At 30.8% G+C, this 22,562-nt stretch overlaps 1 protein-coding gene across 4 annotated transcripts in view; it reads right to left on the bottom strand.

Moving 5' to 3' along the window:
* AdamTS-A (ADAM metallopeptidase with thrombospondin type 1 motif A) overlaps positions 1-22,562 on the bottom strand; it is an 88,472-nt gene that overhangs the window by 47,611 nt on the left and 18,299 nt on the right. For all 4 annotated transcript variants that reach the window (XM_070644032.1, XM_070644035.1, XM_070644034.1 and 1 more), the window contains exon 2: positions 12,541-12,981. In XM_070644032.1, coding sequence (XP_070500133.1) covers positions 12,541-12,745 — 205 coding nt within the window. In that variant the 5' untranslated portion in view covers positions 12,746-12,981. The remainder of the gene's footprint in view (positions 1-12,540; positions 12,982-22,562) is intronic.

Genomic DNA, 22,562 nt, shown 5'->3' with positions numbered 1-22,562 from the left:
TTTAAGGTCGTCAAATGAATATTTCTGCATCGTTTTGCAGGTTTAAAACACACATTTACGATCATTTTTCAGTTGGAAATGCTTATGCCAGACAAATATCATTTTTTACTTCAATGCACTGCAAAAATATTCTCTTTCCTGTGAATTTGAAATGTTTATGATGATAAAATCCTGCCTGTCATCATAATTTCGTGTGTGTATATCAAATAACATTGAGCTTCAAACAGCATAACAGAGAAAGAAATTGACGGTTGATTATTGAAACATTTTAATTTATTTTATGGATGTCTTGCTTGATTTTGATGTTAATTGACTGTTTTTTTCCAATGAACTAAATTCGTTTTTGCGTTTCCTTTTGACAAAATGATGTTTATGTGCTGATTTTAATCAGGAGTTCTCAAGTTTCCTGTACTTAAAGTGATTTTAATGAGGTTAATAATTTTCATAAGTTTACTGCGATAATGAAGATATTTTCGATAATTTGTATAGTAAATATCGGGAATTTATTAGAGATGAATATCATAAAAAAGGAACTAAAGGTTGACATTATTTAAATCTTGGTGTTAAGTTTCGCTTAAGTGTTTGATAAATTAAGGAAAGTTCAGGATTTATGAGTAAAATAATATTTGTAACGGTTATTCGATATTCAAATTTTTGAGTAAAATTGTCAATTCGCAGCTTACTTCAGGTATGTTTACCATAAATTTAGGAATAATTGCAAGATTTAGGACTTTGTGATATATACGATGTCTGGTTTAGGGCATCTGACCGAGTGACCAGTCAAAATGTTTTACTATGCTTCCTTTTTTAAAAGCGAGCTAAAACTAATTAAGCACCATCAAAAAAAAAATCTACGTCAAGCGATTCCCATGACACATTCACTACGCCAACCTTGCAGTGCTTTTCCTTCCCATGAGAATCATTCGCAACATTAACAGAATAATAAACGATGAAAAAATCTTGAACGGCTTATTAAAAATTTCAACTCAACTATGAAAAGAATCGCATTTTCTCAATCTTTAACTTCTAAAATGTGTATCGATTAAAATAAATGTTAGATAAATACAAAATATAAATTTCAATTATGTTAATCGAAACTCTACTGCTGTAAATGTTTGGAATGTTAATGGAATTTTATGTTGTTCGATAAAGAGATTGTTGAATGAAATGAATAAGGTAATATGGTGGCTATTTACATACTCTATAATATGTGCTTATCCACATAATTGAACTTCATTATTTTAAGTTAGTTTTACCTCACAAAAATGCATTTCTGGAATTTAGTTTAAATTGAGATTTTATTACATCTCGATTGTCTCATTTATGAAAATTAGATTAAATGCGTTGGATTATTGTTTTCTCAAATCAATTCAATTAATCGAAATTAAACTCTTTTTTCTATGCTGGAAATGGATAGAAAAATGTGTGGAATAGAACATCATTAAATTTTTCCATTATTTTTAATAGTGAAGGCGATAAGTTGTTGATGATAGTGCATTAGACGCTGGATAGTTGTTTAAGGTTAGCGATATTCTTATGGAAAATATGTGAAGATGCTCATGCAGTGGGAATTGAGGTTTAAATTGAGAATTTAATGAGCTTCTGGATTGAAAAATTTATTTTCTCATTATTTTGATAAAAAAGTTTAAGTAGGCGTTGAAATTTCATTGAGAATTTTTTTTTGTTCTAAAAGTGAGTTTAGTGTCAAAAGTCAGCATCAAAAGTGAGTTCAGTGACGAAATTGACGCAGAGTTTCCAAAAGACTTCGCAAGAATTCAAGACTACTCAAACTAGAACTGCGTAGTTGTCCACAATTCCCATCAATCTTCATTCCAAAACATGGTATGTAAAATTTATAATCAACATTCAAATCGTAAATCCTCATTTAAATTCCATCGTCATATTGACTACAAATTCCTATCACATCCGATCACAATTTAATTATTATTACACTACACAACACCCATATTAACTCAAACTTTGATCTCTAATAATTACAATATTGATCCCCCAGCATGTAAATTTTATATCAATTAAGTCAATTGTTGTCAACACTATTAAGATAGAACAAAAATTTGTGTGGCCTCAAAACAATTAGAAAAATAACTTGAAGTCTCTATTCTGGAATGTTTTTTAAAGTTCATTGGATAGCAATTTGTCATAGAATTTAAAGAATTGTCTATATTGTCAATTTGGAGGAGGCATTAAATCATCTTAATTGTTTTTCTAAATAATTCCAATGATTTTGTCAAATATTTGCATGTCTTTTTGTACTATTGTTTAAATAGTCCTTAATGAAGAAAGATTGTTATGGCTGGATTGGTTTTTTGTGTCAATGGACTCAATTTTGATAGCTTTTTAGGAATTGAAAGGGATCATGTTCAAAAAATATGATTTTCGAATTTCGAAAATTTTCTACTCTTTATTATTCCTCACATCAAGTGAGTCTTGTACACAATGCATAATAAACTATCCTTTTTAATGCAAATTCCTAGTTCTACCCGCAGCAGTTAAAGAATACCTTCAACATACCAAACAAAAATTCCGTATTGTTTTCTAACTGTTTGCACACAAATTCGAAGAATCTAAAGGAATTTGCAAGTTAGCTAATTTATTTTATTCCATTTATTGCAATGTGAAAATTCTAATTTGGATTTTTTTATAGCAAAAAAATGTTATTCAGTTGTTTAGCTTTAAAATTTTATTACCGCTTCTCGTTTTTCTTTGAATTTCTCACACACAAAATGAGAAGAATTGCGGAAGACGATATAAAATAATTTTTAAAAGGTTTAGCATGTTATGTTGCAAAAAAAAGCTTTTTATTTTCACAAAATTGTGCTAATTGCTTCTTCCTATTAATTCAGACAGCTTGGTTTTTATAGTAGACGATAAAATATTGAATAACATGAAGGAATGAAAGAGTTTAACGACCTAAAAAAAATTGTCATAATAGAAACAATGGGGAACCTCATATTTATATACATACATATTGACCTTAACCTTGTACCCACATTGTAGGAACAGAAGAGTGTTTTTGTATGTATACGCTCTTTTTTGTTCAATTTTCGAATATAAATTGTCTGTATTGTGTGATAGTGCCTTTCACTCGCAAGTGATACTATATATTGTGACTACGGAAATTGATAGTGGAACCAATACCAAATAAAATTTTTGCAAAAAAAAATTCAAATAAACGATACTTACATAGATGTCGAAACTATTTTAGACATGGGATTCGAACCCTTACGTTTATATTTTTTCTATGAATGTTATTTCTGTGTTGAAAATGCGACTTACATTTATTCAACTTATGACAGTAGATGAATATCAATATTAGGGATCGTCCAAGAACCTCAGGACTGCATATCCTGTATTTTAGGTTTGCAGGCTCGCAATTTTCGACTGTACCTTATAGTTAGTTCCAGGCATTTTTGCTCTAATTTATGAAATTATAAAATTATGAAATTTTCAAATTAAAAGAGACAAAAACTTCAAAGTAATTTAAATTCCACATGTTTGCACTTGAAGACATTCCACTTTAAAAATATCGCGACAATAAATTTCCTCAAAAATAAAAAAAGAAATAACATTTTCAATTGCATGAGACAATTAAGTTGCATTTTCTTAACAGCCAATAAATTACAATACCCGTACCCAAAGTGAATACTCAAAAGCCCATTAATTTTCGCTGAATAAAATGCACAATAAAGATATAATATTATGAGTTAGTAGGAGCCGTAAATAAATTTTCTTCATAACACATTCCTGAAATGTGTCTTTTAATTTTTTTAACAAAACAATTTTGAATTGCATATATACATAAAATATGTTTATGTTGTATGAAATCGTGTGTAGTTGACAAAAAAGCGTAAATTTTTTCAAAAAAATAATAAAAAACAGTACAAGATATTTTTGATAAAAATGCGTGTAAAAACAAATGTAGTTTTGGTTGTTTAACAACTGTAATAATATGTGAAATAAAATAAAATAAAGTTTGTGACCCGAAAACTGGTTCTCTTTTTTCGCAGTTGAACTAAATTCATTTTTCATATACAAAAAAAATTATATTTTTTTATTTCTGCGCAACAACTATTGGTATACAGCTGCAAAAAAAATGTAACTTGAAGCTCGCGAAGAATTTTTATGCGACATAGTAAGAATTGTCGTGTTTTAAAAATATGACCTGTATGTGTGTACGGAAAAATGAAGAAATTTTTTTTTAAGCATGTTCAGCGGGTTTCATGAAGTAATTTTGATCATAAGCGGTAGATTGAAAGGAAGTTGGATTGCATTTTTTTTGTGAATTGAATTTTGAGAAGGTTTCGTATCTTATGTTTAATGAGAATTGACGGTATGGTGTGGTGGATTAATAGTTCATCTTCATTTCAAAATCTCAAACTTGAAGGCTGCTTTTAAAGCAATTTGGAATAAATTAATAAAAAATTAAAAAAATTTTTGATGAATTTAGAGAATGACTGTTGATATAGACAGTGATACACTTTGTATTGACAATTTTCAAGTGGACTGAAAACGCTCCTTGTCTAAGCTTTACTCCTGACTATGTCCCCACTGTAGTATAGCTACTTATGTCGACATTTTGTTATAACCTAAGCTTATTATTACAATCTATGTAGTTCCAGAAAATATCAATCTGACTTTAATTATTAATCAAGAAACATTCAAAGCAAATAGTTAAGCATGTATAACATCATCGTAGTTAGGCGACCAAATGTCTATTTAAATCGAAAATCCGTCTTTGAATGCTTACAATTTATGTCTTAAAAAAGTTCATTTAATGTGCTTCAGTATCCACGGAATGAATAGAATTTTAGAAGTTCATTAATTGTTTTGTTTAGACATTTCGACATCATAAATCAATCTAAGAAGTCGGCATGACCATATGTACGGTATTTTTGTGTACAATGAATGATCACTAAATTAATTGTTTGCGAATAATTAGATGTCTAAATTTATGTGAAAATTATCGCATTTTTGAAATGTTTCATGCTGAATTTATTACATCTTTGGGGATAATAAGAGAAGATTTTATGGAATATTTTGGCTGAATTAATGCTTCATGTGTAACTTGTATATTAAGCTATTTTATGAGAGTCATGAATATTTATTCGCGAATTTTCGGTTCCACTTTTATGGATTGTGATAAAATAATGCTGAGTTAGAGGTTTTCCTTAATGAATATGCATGAGATATTAAGTATCAGTAGCTTGACCATTAATTATACTTTCTTAAAAATGGTAGCCAAAGTCATTATCCTTGATTTTAGGGGGAAACTTGCTTTTAGGTACTTTCTGACCGAAGACAGTATGGCACTTTAACAAAGTGCAATAAATCAAGGACCAGTGGATAATAATAGGGTTTAGTGACTTTGTCTAGTGCTGGAAAAATACACAAGAAACAAAATCTCTCATTGCTATCATTTGACTAGCTTCTGACAAGGCAATAGCTGCATTCAGACCAAGTACTTATTCATAGACATCAAAACACCAACTTTGATCAGAATAAATCAAAAACTGCGCCTAAAACTCACGAATTCAAATCCAAGCACCTTACTCTAAGTACAATTCCAATTCCTACTTGCTGGTTCATAAGTTAATCAATATCAACAATAGAATATTAAATTTTAATATCGATTAATCATGAATCGAAATGGAATTAAAGAAAAAAATAGCAAACTTGTGAATTGATTCTTTTATTCCCCGCCAAGTAGCTCCAATCCACATCACGAATCGCCTTATTTTCAATTATGAAGTTCATGAGTCATTATAACAATGAGCATAGGGTCATTAAGATTAAATTTATTCTATCAAAATATAGCACATACTGAATATATTTCAAGTAACAAAAATATTATTTACGGATGATGGAAGTATAAATAATGCGAGTCAATTCGACTTTGCTACTTTATGGCCATATTTTGAAATGTTTTCAATTGCGTAAAAGCATAAACATCAATCGACCGTACTGCATCTCCGAACGGAGATATCTGCTGTTTCAAAATGATGCATTTAATTACTTTTATGCAATAATGTGCATGGGAATGATTCCTAAAATAGCAAAAAAATGCGTAACTTGATCGAATAATTTAGTGAATGAATGAGAAACATCAACGTGACGTTGGGGGTCGTTTGGATGTTAGGTTCATGATTTTTTGGGATGAAGAATTAGACATGAAATTGACTGTTAAGAATGACTAGAATTTGAGTTTGTCTGACATTGTAAATCAGAGAAGGACATCAAAATCAACATTTTCAGTTACATTCTTAATGATCGACCACCATGCCTTAATATATAATTACATAATCGACTCACTGAAGTGCATTTTTTAATGCAATTTTCCCAAAATAAAATGAATGAATCAACAATCTTTCTTTTAGATTTTGCTGCCAAGATTTCCATCATAAACTTTTTTCCGTCTTCTTTTACGTCTGTAAAGTGATTTTTTTATGAATTAGTAGTCTATTTTTGCATGAGATACTCATAGTAGACTTTTCACTCATTTTTATAGCATGCATCAAGTTTTTATTTAGTTTCATATTAATTTCTTTCAATCGGTTCCGACTGAGAGGTATGTGGGTGAGTGAATTGATGTTGATGAAGAAATTTTTATCTTGTTTGGTGTCCAAGAGGTGGGAATGTTTGGTTTTTGAGTGGATATTAGCTCATTTTATATGAGTGATCAGCCGAACCTCCTCCTGGAAGTTCCAAAGTAGACCTAAACTATACTATACGTATTACAAATGTAATACTTGAGTTCATAGTAATTTAATTAAGAAAATTCAAAAATTATATTACAATTCTAAATTACTCCTATAAGCATGAAGTATAGGCACTTATTCTATATGATTCACTAAATTTCAACGATAACGAGTTCAATTTTTGTATAGATTTCATTAATATAAATGCCACATGTTTTCAAAAATTCCATCGAATGACATTCCTGATAATTTCGGGAATTCCTACATCATTAACATGAATAGATAACAAAATTGCTCATTTTACACGGTTTTGTGTCTACAACAATTTGTTGTCAGCTCTTTAGTTAACAATGTAACATTTTTGAGCATTATTACATCAGCATATCCAACCCCTGACCCACAATAATCGTAAATAATCCTCATTACTTCATCTCTATAAACATCATTTTGCCTTAATTACATCCATTTAAAACTTAGGACATAATATTTTCGCACTCGTAGAACCAAAATAAACATTATGACTAAAATGTAGCACAAACTCTGTCTGTGTCCCAAACAAAATATATTATTTGTGTTATTTCAGACGCGACTTAAGCAAACTAATTTAGGTCAAGGTTGTATTTATGCCAAAATCTTATCTGTTTAGCGTATTTATTTGAAATGCGAATTAAATTTGGACTAATTAAGATATTGGCTAAGGATTATCATTTATTAGCACTTCCGTAAATGAAATAATAACGATTTGACTTTTATTTTTGTGAAATTTGATTTTCATTGGAATTGTCGTCATGATGTTAATTGGAGATTTTGGTTTTCGTCACTTTCAGTTGTGTATGCTAGTTTCTGAGATCAAGCAACTCGCTAGGGCAAGGTCCAATGTCAATATAGTTAGTGTTCTGACATTTAATAAGTTTGTGGGATTCAGACCTAAGTTTGAACTCATAAAATGGACTGCTGTATCAGAATTGAGGTACACAGTCACTAGACCAAGTACAGATAAATTTTATCAAACTTCCGACAGCCTTACCACCTCTTGAAATCGAATTTTAATAAATTTTATTGAAAGCAACATTTATGAATCAATAATCGTAAAATTATCGACTAGAAATATATCCAAAAAACGTGAGTATCGATATCTGAATATATAATTTTAAAAATGTGAATCCATTTGAATAATTTTTGGAAGTAAGTCGATTGAAAATAATTAAAATATTAATTTTTAGCACCCTTGACCTTTTAATCCTGTTAATATTTGAGGTTTATTGTCGAAGAATGTGAAGTGGTTTGCGAATTTAATTTAGTAATGAAGACGTTAGAGTAATTTACTGTTAATGAATGGTTTCTTATTGCTTTGATGTGAAGATTATTGATGGATATTTTGGTGTGTAATGTGGGGATATTAATATTGTTCTTTAGTTTCTCATTATAATTGATGATATTTTTTTGGGGATGAAGTGATTAGTGTTATTAGGTTCAGGTACACCTTGAAACGCCACGGCTTACAGTTTGGACAACACTGGACTACGTTCTTTATTCAAATTTCAGATAGAATCTGATAACTAACTATAATAATCAGTAAAGATCAGAACATAAGGTAAAGCAGGCTCAAAAATCTAATTATTCTACAAAATTCATTATTAAGCAATTCTGTACAGTGCAATGACTAGCTTTCTATTTATTATGCCTTTGAAGTAAAAATTTCTCCCTAAATTTATTGCTCATTTAAGAGAAAAAAATCTTGCCAGATGTTTTCTGACCTTCAATATCTGACGATTGAACAGAAAATCGGTCCGGAAATGAATGAACTCATTTGTATCTTTTGAAATGTGCTGAAATCAGAGCAGAGTTTTTTGTGAAAATTTGATTCTGAGAATTGAAAATTGAAAGTGTGAAAACAGAACTTTTTGTTGCTACCTATTAATAAGCTATAATCCATGCAAATTATCCAGTTTGTAGTAAGGAATTTCAGTTCAATTTCGGGGTGTTCTGTGCTTTAAAATAGATTAAAACAAAACATTCATTTAAATATCAAGAGATTACTGTTTGATGTTTGTACCGTTTTGACATGGCTACCACTACTTAACTACAAATTTAATCCCATATTATTGTTGCATATTGATATCATTAAAAGGCAATAAAGATGGAAATCTAACACTCTTCAAACGTGACATTGAAACTAGAATTTTTATTGAGATATTGAGCAATAATACAAAACAACAACAAAAAGGCCTCAAATGCCGACAAGTTTTTCTTCTTAATGCATACAACTTTTAAAATATAAGCATACGATTAACGACATTGTCGTATGAAGAGACAAAAAATTGTGTCAACTAAAAAGTGCTAATCAGTTGAATTTTTTTTTTTATAGTTTGCAAATTTTGCTTCCACTTTAAAAAGAATTAAAAAAAGTTATTTTTGCCATTATTCATAAACTTCCTCTTTTTTTCGATGAAATGGAGAATTAAAGTAGAACTAGTGTAGAGCTACTGACAATAGCGCATTGTTTGAAGTGCCGAGTGGACAGCTTGACATGATGTCTAGTTACTAACTGGACCTATGGTCGATAAATGACATCATCCGTAAAGATTGTCATTAGTCGATCCTATGTCTAGTTGTTAACTAGACTCGAGAGTGAGACAGCCAGAAAAACCACAAAGTAACTCTTCCCATTTGAAAATACGCGTCCAAAAAATATGCTGGAAGCGATAAAAAAATTATTTTTTATTAGCATTCGCATTTTTAATTCAAAAAAAGACTTTTATTCCTCGATGAATATGAATGTCAATTAAAAAGAGCTTGCGTAATTTTTTTATTTCTTTTTTTCTGAAATAGACAAGAGAGCGTCGCGTTCATAGACAGCGTAATTAATCAAAATGCTTTCAGCATAAGTCATTTCAAGAATGAGCACATGTATTTTGCGCAAAATATGTATGCATGTTATTCAAAAATATAAAATTTATTGCTCATTATAAAAATTGACATAATTAACACGATTACGATTAAGTAAATAAACTTATAATAAAGAAAATACCGATTTAAGTTACTTAGTGCTTATGCATATACAAGACTTAAGCCTTTGAGGTATAAAATTTTTACATTTTTGCAATAGATTTACTCATTTTTTCACTTTAATAATTTACACGGCACATTTTCTCTTAATAAAGAGTTGTAAGTGACAATAAGCTATGTCTTTATGCATATTGCCTTTTTTATAGTCGATTTATGGTCGGCAATGAATGGAAATATAAAATATTTTACAAAATTTCTTAAGTTGAGGTAGACTAGGGGTGCTGTGATTCGCAATAAGTACTTATTCAAGTAGCACAATGAGGTAAAACTCATTTATTTGCCATTATATGACCATAGTAGAGTCATCAAGATGTTCCCACGTCTTCTTGACGTTATTTTTATGACGTTGTCCTTAACATGGTTAAATTGAGAATTGAAATTCTAAACAAACGAAAACAACGGTCATTCAGGATTTAAAAAGTAACGGAAGTTCAAAATTTAAAAACGAAGTTCAAATGAATTTTGGCTGGAATACTTTCCAAAGTTCATTTGTGTTTGAATACTCAAGGAGTAAACATCTAAAGGAAAAAATAAAGGCTAAATCTAAAGAAAAACAAAAGACTAAATTGCGTAGCTCATGCAACAAATGTCGAAATTGACGCTTTAATCAATACAAATCAGCACGACATTCCCAACGTCCTTGTCCTAATTCTTTTATCTCTCATATTCACTGCAAAATTCCATTTAAATCATTCCGAAATTGTAAATATTGACTAAATTCAGGACAACAGAACCTTGTTGACTCTAAATCCAGCTGATATCGTTTGTTTGAATTGGGTCAGGTTTTTATCGAGTGACAGATATCAGAATTCCTTGTGTAGATATCGATCAATTGCATAATTGTGATTTAAGTTGATATAAAAAAAATGTTAGCGCCTGATAAGATTATCAGGTTATGCGGAAATAGAGGTGATTTTGCTGGAAAAGTTGCTGAATTTTCGTATTTTTGGGATGGCTATGGGGTTTGTGATGATCAATTAGAGGCATATTCAGAGGGGTATGGAGAGGGTTTGAGGGTCTATCCCCCATAGTCAACCTTAGCCACCAACCAAGAAATTTCTCAAAATTAACTTTCAAATTTAAATACTAATCTTCATAAAAATGATGTTTCAAGTCAATTAGTCATCTTAGTAAGACGATATAAAGCATAAAAATGCCATCAAAAAGCCATTCGAAACAAAAAAAACATAAAAAATTAAAATGAAAGAAACTGTTTTTGATGTATTCAGCTTTACTTTATGCAAATGACTGAAAAAATGTCTTGAAAGGGTAATTAACGAGATATGAGTGAAGACTAGTTTTAAATATTCGCATTTAAAAAGTTCAACATGGTAATCTGACTATTTAATAAAAAAATTAAAGTTTTTTCGCTTAGTCAAACTTGTTAGAAATTCCATAAAAATGTTAAAATCCATTATCCTGAATGGCAAGATATTAAAATTATATCTAGTATTAATTTTAAAACATAGATGACTTTTTGTAGTCATGTTGTGTTGTCGTGATAGCCTTTTGATAAGCAGCAGGATACAAGACATTTGAATTTGCTGATTTGGAATCAAGTTGCTAGATTTTAAGGATTTTAATGTCAATATTTATGAACCTTTAATTAAAATTTGTACAAAATATAAAATATTCGACATAAAATCAAAACATTGAGCTTAATGACATCACATCTAATTTTAAAAACTAATTCCGCCTGATTCTTAAGGTCTTTTTTAATCCCATCATTCCATTTGTTTTACTAAATCGTACAGCCTAATACGCCTTATGCGTAAAATATCTTATCTTACCTATAATGAAGGATTAAATCTTTTTTATATTTTTACCTCATCTTATCCAAGCCCCAAAATCTAATCTACATCACTAATCGTATGAGAAGATAAATTTTGAAATTCCGCAAGTTTATGTGATGTTTACATTTGCAATTCATACTTTCGGTAGACGAAATTTAACGCACGTCGTCCCTGATTATGACAATTTTTTTTTTTGTGTTTCACGAGGTCAAGGTCGTTCATTTTGAAGTTGGCATTTTTATTTGATAGAAAATTAAATTGCGTGTGACCTTGGGGGTGATTCTAGAAGGTTTGATGAATTTGTTTGTGGATTTGTTGAGTGTTGTGGATTTCAGAATGGATATAAGATTATTTTTTGATAATTTCATAACTATTGAATTGAATTTCTCAGCTAGAAATTTAGTTTTTTAAGTGGCATTGCCAAAATTTAAGACTAAGCCTAGTACAAGTCGACGAATCGTTCCAAAATCTGGCAACATGCCGGTTTGATCCAGTCAGAGTCAGGCCGGCTTAAAACCGCATTTTGAATCCATTAACCAATTTGTGCTATTCAGGCTAGGCAAATTGAGATCACAGCTGCATTTGCAGTTCCTAATGGTCAATTAATGACAGGATGACTCCTCAGAGTTTCGAACTCAAACCTTAAAGTTGATAAGACAGCTCAAAGAAGCCAAATCTCTTAACTATTGCATAACTAAACCATGACAACGCATAAATTAAGAAATGGAAAGTAATTAACTTAATTACTCTTAAAAAATGAAATTTGACGTTCACATTTGTTAATTTCTAATGCAAATTCCCTCTCACAACTCTTTAAATACATTGTATTCATAATAAACAGAAGATATGACATCAACTTCTTCATATTATAAACAAAAAAATATTCATAATAGCCAAACAGATAATGAGTGTGTGTGTATGCTCATATGTCTATGTATAAATAAAATAAAATTTAGACTCACCTATGAGAAACGATTCCACAAGCGACTTAAGATTGCTAGTTTTACTAAGCTCTTCTTTCTCGCTACTCTGCGATGATAACGAACTCGTACCGAGTAATGAATATGAATTACTTAGCCAAACAAACGCAATTATTATACAGACAATCACTAGAATTGCTAATATCAATTTGACATAAGCGTTTTTGGTCCATCGTGGTGTCGTCATTTTTTTAAAAACTTATTTTTTTTTTAAAACTATTTTCACGAAATCTTTTTTCTTTTTTAAATAATTAACAAATTAATATTAACAGATTATAAGACACTCTTCTTTATATTTGTTATGGAAAGTATCGATAATGATGATGATGATGAATTATTTTATGATTCTATTGATGATGATGATGTGCGGTGTAAAACCGTCATTAACTATTACTGTTGTTTGTGAAAAGAGATAGAGAGATTCTGCAATGAAAAAAAAAGACAAGACAAAAAATATAAATTAGAGATAAGATAACACAAAGAATATGCTAAAGAGACATTTGCGTGCATGACATCATATGACAATGTGACTTGACTTGCTTTTATTTCTATATTAAAAATAACTTCTTTTTTCTATTCTTTTAATTGACTAAAATATTGGCAGAAGTGGGCAATTTTAATTAAATAGCAAAAAACCAGCCAAGCTGTGATGATGAAAAAACTCTTTTTTTTATTATTTATTGCGCCATCGCGCATATGCTAATTTTTTAATTTTTTTTTCCTACTCCGACTAGTGAAGAAACTATCTGGAAATTTACGAATGTGAATAAATTCTCAATCTATCTTTCTTTTCTATTCCGTCTAATGAATATGACTATCTACACACATGACATGCATATAGATAGCGAACGTGTGTCTTTATGGAGCGCGGGATATGCTTAAAATTTGGCGATTCTGATGGATTTATTTATTGTCGGCGATTGTGTCTTATGACTTGGTGATGTATGGAATTTTGGATTGATTTGAAGATTGAAGGATTGTTGAGTAAGATTGAGCAGCATGGAATTTTAGTGCTGATGGATGTTTTTATTGGTTTTGTAGATTTTTAGGTAGACATGCTTGTAAATATGAATGTCAAAAGTTCTGTGAATGTGTTTAAGTTAGCGTGATTTTGTGTTCATACAGTCGTGGTTCCAGGCTTCATCTTCAAAATTACTCCCAAAACTCTACTCAACACCCCAAAAAATTTGCAAATTCAATCTTTCACCGACAAAAATCGCCAAAAAATTTCATCGATTACACTACGACCTTGTCAACCGCTAAAAATTCGTACTTTCTAATCCTGTTGCAAAGATTAGATAACATTTATCGTAATTTACGATATAAAAAATTTTTTAGTCACATTTTTAATCGTAATCAGGTCTCCCAAAACTAATCCCTTTACATTTTATTTAAAGTCGACAAAAATTTGAGTCTATGTACAGGTGGAACCGCTAGGTAGAAACAAATAAAAAAGTCAATTTTTTTTGCTAAAGCTTGCCACATGGAATGTATTGACTTAATTCCATAATCTCATTAAACATTAAAGTAGCTTAATATTATGAGAAAACAAACTAAAAGCTAGAGACATTATGAGTGGGCGATTATTGGACATGTTAATATCACTAAATGTGAATAGATCAACATCCATAAAGCTGATTTAAATTTCATAGTTTATGTCTTTTCACATATATTTTTATATTTGTCTCAATTATTATTATGACATATCTCGTCGTCGCTCGATGTATGCGATATTTTTAGAGATTCTATCTAATGACTATGAGGCTCTTTTGTGTATTTGTCTAAATATCATATTTCCTCAAATACATTTTCATTCACGAAATGAATTAAAACATGTGAAAAAAGGGAGCGAAAGATAAAGTTCACTTCTTCTTTTTCTTCACCGTTTTTCGTTTCTTCTTCTGACTATAAAATATGACGTTAGTGCCAAAATAAATAGATGAAGGTTCAAGTGGAAATATTATTCATTTTTTGGGAATGGGAATTTGATTACGAATGGGTTTTCGATGGGAATTTGACAAAAAAAATGTTTTAAAGAAACGAATAAAATATTCTTAAGATTTGAACCTTCGAAGGTTTCCTTAGCAGCCTGTTCTAGACTTTATTGATTAAATTCCATACATATTAGGAAAACTTAATTGCATATTTATAAATTTTATCAATTTTCTTTCGTACCAGTGTTTACAAAAAATTCTTTATGACCGTTTGTTTTGATATGAACCTTCAGATTTGGCTTTTATGTATCTTTACATATTTACAATTTTTTGGCACTATCTAATGAAGGAACACTGCTTTAACAATCAACCAATACAACTTGAAGTAAAATTTACCAAACAGCCTGAGACTTTAGCTAAGGGTCATGTCCCTAGATATAACAGCAAGTTAAAGCTTCATGTTAGACACTCATTTCGAATTTTTCATCCTAGAATTGTAAATTGATTCTCGTCGCTGTCTATGACAGATTATACCAGTCCAAACTGTACTTGACTGCACCATAGCCATGCATTTATCATCCAACATTAAATTGATCAACAATCATGAATGAACAAGGAGAATAAATAGGTACAACATAGAGTAAATCTCACCATTCTTATCTCCTATTAAACAAACAGCACGAAGTTGATAGCTTTTTATCTTAAAACTGCACTGAAAGCTTAGTGTTGCATGTTCTTAGATAATTTACAAGACAATTGCAAGAAAGCAAACTTCTAGGCTGTATATTCCTGTTAAAAGTAATGGAGCACATCGCGTGTCGATAGAATAATGTGCAAGTCGTACATTTGAGTCTCGAAAAAAATGAGAATATTGTTTTAACAGAAAATAGACGTAGGCGGATCGCATTTTATTTTATTTTTTATAATCCAATTTTGCAAAGTGAATTTTTACTCTTATTTGAAGTCTGTTATCTTGACCCGAATTTCAATTCTCTCCTCATCGTATATACACCAAATGCTCACATTATTCTTTGATTATACGATGAATTTTTTTAAAGAATTTATATGAGAGATTTTATGAAATTTTTATGAGCTTTTTATTTTTATTTTGCCTGGAAAATTTATTGTTGATATTACGAAACATTTTGTGTCATAATTCTTACTCAGCCTTCATCAGATTGAATGCATAATATACAATGGAATTGAGTTTGGATAAAAAAGCTTAATCGTAAACAATAACGAGATTTTTAACCTTTTTTTGTTGGCGTTATGAGGATTGTGATTTGGGATGGTAAGGGATTAAACGCATTTGTGGCTTTAACTTTATGTATCGACCAAAGAACACTTGGAAGGAAGTTGTAGTTAAAGACAGTATTGCATTTGGTATTGGAAGTTGCGAGACGAAATTAGCTTTTGGCCAGTGATACCTCAGCTTTAGGCGTCATGGATCACGACTGACTAATTAGTAGCTCTTTGTGCCTAAATAACTAAATTCTAAACGATCTTCAGCTTTCCCGCTAAATAAGCACTCATTTAACCACATTTAGTCATCATTACCATGCACAAATCACCCAAATTCACAGACCCACCCAATCCCACCAACATGCGTCATACCATTAAATATGGAACAACACCTCACTATTTGATTAGCCAACTGTTTAATGATCATACTTTTGTCATATAATTTCTATATTTGCAGCGCAAACAAAATTTTGAGTTTGCTAAAATATCAATGACCTCCCTCACTACACGTGCTGTGCCAAAAAAATAATAATAATATTTAAATATATACCTCTAATCTATTAGTTATCAGCTCGTAGCTTACAAATACTGACCAAGTTAGAATAGAAAGTATGACAGTGTGATTTGAGGCTTGCTAAATTTTATTATCAAATTGTGGCGAAAAAAAGAAACAATGATAAGATCGAAATGTTTGTTGCCATACGCGGAACAATGTGCACTGTGACAATAAGCACGTTCACCTTTCTTTTGTGGGTGTCATGAGGTTGGTTGGGGATGGGAAGGGTTTGATTTTTGGATGGCTAGAGTCATGGAACCCTGAAAAAGCTTCATGTTTAACAGTTCTTAGGTAGACTTAGATCATATAAGATTAAGGCAGTGATTAGAGTAGAAAATCAACTTTTTGGAAGGTACGATACCTAAAAACTAGAACTATTAATCCAACACTTCGCAATAATTAAGAACCAGTTCCATCAATAAGCTATCAAAACAACTTTAATTAAGTATCCAACTCTCCTACTTAAGAATCAACCTCTAAAGAAGCCAACATAATCATTTTCATCACCATAAACATTTTAATTTGTTACTTAATGAATCATTCATATCTAGATAGTAACATATGATTAGATTAGATAAAGTTTTTTCAGTGGGTTTTTTAGTTTTTGTTCCCAAAGCTTGAAACAAAAGATAATTCTGACGCACTTTCTTGTCATGAAATGATTGATGGGTGTAGTCTCGTCTAGTCTATTATGATTTGGTTTATCTCTTCTTAGTTCCTCAGTATGTGGGAATGTGGATTATGGTTTTGCTGGTATTTTGGATAGATTTTCGCATATATTCAACTTAGGGTCGTTGTGTTGGAAGTAGGAGCTTTAATTTTACTCTTTTTGGATCCTGATATGCTTCTAGATCTAACTTAACCCATTCTGACTTAAATACCCTATTCAACTTGATATAAACCTGTCAACCCGTAAATCATCGACAGCAAATCTTATAAGCCTATACCTGCATATCCAGCCACATAAAATGCACCACAATCTACACATCCTGCTCCATATTATTGCTAAATATGACTCATATGATGAATTTATCATAAAATTTATCTCCGATTTTTCAAATGCACATTTTGTGTATGCTAAACAGAATTTATGATCGTCTCATGGACCACATTATTCTCCGCGCCTTTTAGATCAGCGAAATGAGATATCAATTAAAATTATTTTAATGTCATTTCTGCGGTTTCTCTTTTGCCAAAAAAAAAAGGTTTGTGTGGATATAAAATATATAAAGAACCCTCAAAAGCCGCAAAGTATATTTAAATTCCAAAATATGTTATTTCTTTTTTTGGATTGTTTTAGATTGTGCAATGCACTGTAAACCGAGAATGTCGAAAAAGCAAAAAAAAAAAACACACTTGCTGCTTAATTTCTTATGAAAATGAACGATCAATTGTTATTACAGGTTGTTTAATTTTCGGTACGTGATATTGTCAATAACTTCATTCACTTTCCTTTCATTGTAAGCTTTATTGCTGATTTCCCTGTTGTTGTCACTTCCTTTGAATGACATGAAATTTGCACGTAATTTATTAATTTTTTTTAACAATCTTGAGCAACTTGAGTTTCCGGCTTATGGGCTTGTAACCTTCCAAAAAATTTCTTTTGGACGCAATTTTCACGACTTTTTAATTATTAGTGAAATATTAATTCGATAATTGGATGTGAAATGGGATTTTTGCGATGGAAACTTATTTAACACATAATGTGTCAATCAGACATGAGTTTTCTAGTCGTCCATAGAGTTTTGAGGATAATTGACTATGGAATGTTGATTGGCTAGTAATTAAGGGCTGGTTGAGAGCAGTTTGAGCTTGAAATCTACCAAAAATCATCCATGACTCATAAAAGTCTAACCCGGATCTGTTCAAATTCTACCAATAGCTTCTCATTCCCAAAAATCCCATACGATGTCGTCTTATTGTCTCATATTAATTATTAATTCTCCTCATCTTTAAAATTTAGCTAAACAACTTGTTTTTCTGCTTTGAATGCACATAAATTATTGATATAACATACATATCAAGCATATGGTTCAAGCCTGTTCATGGTTGATTTTAATTATGAGCACATAATGAAATGAATTATTTTCTCTCTTTGATATTTATCACTTCTTATTTCTTAATTTTTTGGGCTTGACAGATGTTTGATTTGTACGAGAATTTCTTTCAATTTTAATTCAATTTTGGTGTTGAAAGCGGAAATGAAATTGAAAAAAGCAGGCTGAAAAATAAGACGAAGAATATGACATGAATTTTTTTTATCATCTGTCGAATTCAATTAAAGTTATAGCATCTCATGCTGTGTGGCGTATGATACTAATTAGATCTCTGATTAAGGTATGCTATAAAATTGGCAATATATTCCTTTTTGCTGTCTTGAAATGTGATACTAATAATAAAGACATATTGAGTCAGGAATTGACAAGATTGGCACATGTCAGGGGTGTATTTGGTAGATGGTAGATGGTTAATCCCAATATTCCTAAATACCACCCTGACATTCAGCATATGATTAAAACAACAGAGATCTGATCAAAAAATGATAAAAAAGAAGTTAATGAATTGAATAAAGTCAATGATAGACACAAGACATCATGAACTACTGCTGATAAAATATTAACACAGACAGCAAACTGCTGATAAATTTAATATGCAAATTTTTACCGCTTCTATGCTCAGCACATGAAATTAATATTGATAATCTTATCTCAATTTGAAATAAACTTTGTGCTTGGATGGGGAGATCACTCATAGTTGTGGAATTTATAGTTTTTAGTCAACATATTGTTAAAATGTCAGTTTTAAGTCAGTATAGATTTGGTATAGTTTATAGGTGAAGATTACATTATTGGTATTGAAATGTATGGTTAGTTGCGGAAAGCACACGACGTAGAAATATCTAAAATCTGATCCCAGGTCGACTTGACTCTGGCTTGAATTCGGAATTCATCAAATCTGGCCTAAAATCAGAGTCACACTAGTCTATGGTCGGACTTAAAGACAATTTTTCGTCGTGTACTTTCCGAGAGTGTTTGTTGGGGATTAGAATGCAGGTACTGTATCCGTACTGTACTTATCATCCCCAGGCCAGAGATTATTATTGAATATTTTTCTGAATTATAATAACCAAATTGTTAAATTAGAAATGAAATTGAAGAAAAAGTTTCATGTGATGAGGTTCGAATCCCGTGAATGCTACATTATCACACATTTGAAATAACTGCTGTTTTATTTTTACTAATTTTTACATCCAAAAACTGCGCTAATCTATCCACACAGCATTCCTTATTCACTTATTTCTCTCTCTTCGCATCTCACGTTTTATTCATTAATATGTTTTTTTTCGATGTATTTTCAATGAATTAATATCTAATGTACTCATTTACACAGCACATTGTATAGTAATTCTATAAATTATTATCATCGTATGTCTCTTTACTCTTTCATGAATTTATTATTTTTTTTCACCTTCTACCACTACTGACGTTGAGTTTAAAGACCTTGACAAAAACACCTGTTAATCGGCGCGAAAATTTTGCCTTTTTTTACTACTTCTCTCCTCAACAATGCGGCATGTATGTAAAGGAGAGAGATGTGAGCATTTGTGTAATACTTTAATATATGTGTGTACACATGATGAGTTTTTAAGTGAATTGAGGAGATAAAGAAGACTTTTTTTTTTAATTCATTAAAGTTCAGCACGCAAATGCTGGGAGAATTATGAGTAAGAGCATGTCTACTAGATTAAATGAACTGTAGTTTAAGTGTGCTAGGCGAAAAATCAGTCACATTAATATTTGTTGTGGATCTTTAGAATTTGCGATGTGTGATAATGAAGGAAGATTAAAAATAATTGAGGTCTAATTTGTTTTACGACTTTTTTGGGTTTAAGGAACATGCTATTTTTAGAAATGAGCTAATTTTTTGGTTCTTGTGGTCTGATAACCTACTAATCTTAAATTTTGCAATAATTCTCATTTTTTAAATTTTTTTATGAGTGTATAATTAACGTGATTGAAAAGGTAGAACAAGTCAAGCACCTTTCAATTAGCATGTTTACCTTTATTTTCCACCTAGACAAAAATTTAGCACCTTTCAAGTTTAAGGCATAAAAATAAGTCGTGCAAAGCTAGACATGATGTCGGAAGCAGATCAAAATAAAGTCAATAATCTCCTCTGAGAGAAGAATGATAATAGGCATTTTTTGAGTGACTTTTCAGGGTCTTTTGTGATTTTGTTTTGAGTATTTAAAGGATTTTTCACATACTTAGTTACATTTTTGCTAAAAGAGGCGTATGACCTATCAGAATAGCTGGCATAGTTGTTAAGTCAATCAAAATTGACCAATTTATATCCTTAACTTATTTCAAAACTCAATCTAGTTCAACTAAAATGCTTAATTTCATCGAAATTATAGCTTTGAATCAACTGCATGCAACAATAAAGTCAAAGACCCCAACAAAAATTCAGCACACGTGCAATGCCAAATTCAGTTGATCCCATAAAATTTCACTTTAAATCCCTCGAAACCTCACCTTAAGCTCAAATCTTTCACTTTTTATTAAGTCGTTCAACTCACAAATTACGTGCCTCGATACATCTGACCGCTGTCCAGTAACGATAATGACAAAGTCAACTGAATTAGAAAATACACAACCTTATCATTTGACTTTAACTTTCACACAATATTTATTAAAAAATATCTTCTAAGAAGAGTGAAGCAATTTAGTCATCATAATCACGTACGGTACACAACTTCATTCATGGAATCATGAAACATGTCCATTGACAAAAAACAGCCTCAAGTGCTCCACACATGAGTTCAGCTTCAAGTTTATCATTTATGAACATATTAATTGGATGTTGAGGTAATAAGAATAAACTGACCAACGGGTTGGCGTATTGTTTTGGCAAAAACATCACGTTTTATAGTTTCTATAAACCTGCTAACTCCATTTCGCGGAAGAACGCAAAAAAGTGAAATATAGCACGAAAAATACAAAAATTATGAAATATATATAATCTGCTGTCGAACTCATAAAAAACAGTCAGAAATCGAAGAAAATGAAATTAAAAAATAGGCGAGGGCAATAAAGATTATTTTCCCATTAAATGCATCATCGAAATGTTAATTGAATTTTTTTTTTTCTTTTCGTAAAGTGGCACAAAGTTCATTAAAAAATGTTTGATAACTCTGTAAGAGATTATTGTCAACAAGTGCGGATTTTTAGGGTCATTTGGACATTAGGTCCAATATTTTAGGTTTGTAGCCACTTCAGTCAAGGTCTGGTTTGTAGGTCGTGTTCCCCAACCCCTCCACTGGACCTGAATACACCCTTAAATAGAACCAGCTTCATAATTGACCCAACTAGTAGTTATTCATTAGGCGAGCCAGATTAGGTGGGTACATATTTCAATCTAGTTAAGGTTTTAATCCTCTAAATATACATCACTTCCGCACAATCCCTAACTCAGCTGATGAAGCTTTATTTAGGAATTCCCGAGAAATGAGACTGAATGACAACAGAATCATAAATTCACATTCACAATGACCTTCGAATAAGATTTTAGATGGTACATAATGAGCAGTAAAAATTGCATTAAAAGCCTCTCTGCTCTTCCATATCCCAGAGAGTCAGCCTTCGTTATCATCTCATTAATGTATGGAATCAACCTTCATCGTTTAGTATTGATGTCAATAATCTCAATTTTTTTTTCATATTTATTTTTTTCTTTCTCATATAAATTTTCTTCTTCTACTTGCGCTTGAGAGTCAGCATAGAGACTGCGAAGACTGAGATTCGTAAATTTAATTTATTTATTTTTTTGCTCTGCAAAGTATTGAATTTCCACATACATATGTTTCATGTCATTTTTGGAATCAAGGCAATCTGTGCGAGAGAGGAGAATCATCAATAAAGATACGATGAATGTGGAGAGCTGGTTGGAATTAGAGGAACGTGTGGAGTTCAAGATCGGGATATATTTTGAGATTTATTGTGAGATTTTCAGCTGCTTTTGATCTAATCTTAGCCTTAATTTGAAGTTGAGATAGGTTTTGTATGAATTTATATGACATTTAGGTCAATTTCTGTTAGGAACCTGACACTTGCCTCCAGCATATTCCGAGTGGGACTCGATTTTGCATCTTCTTTTCATCGTTCTTATGAACCATAAAATCAGATCCAATTCTCACGATCTTCACAGCTACCAATAAAACTGTTCATAAATATCATGCAATTTTACTATCGATTCTACAATGTTTCTTCTTA

The sequence above is a fragment of the Chironomus tepperi genome, unplaced genomic scaffold, assembly GCF_022539635.2.
Source record: "Chironomus tepperi strain 1889 unplaced genomic scaffold, CSIRO-AGI_Ctep_v1 contig_335, whole genome shotgun sequence".
Taxonomy (NCBI): Eukaryota; Metazoa; Arthropoda; class Insecta; order Diptera; family Chironomidae; genus Chironomus; species Chironomus tepperi.
The sequence above is the reverse complement of the archived record's forward strand: the minus strand, read 5'-3'. Positions and strand labels throughout refer to the sequence as shown.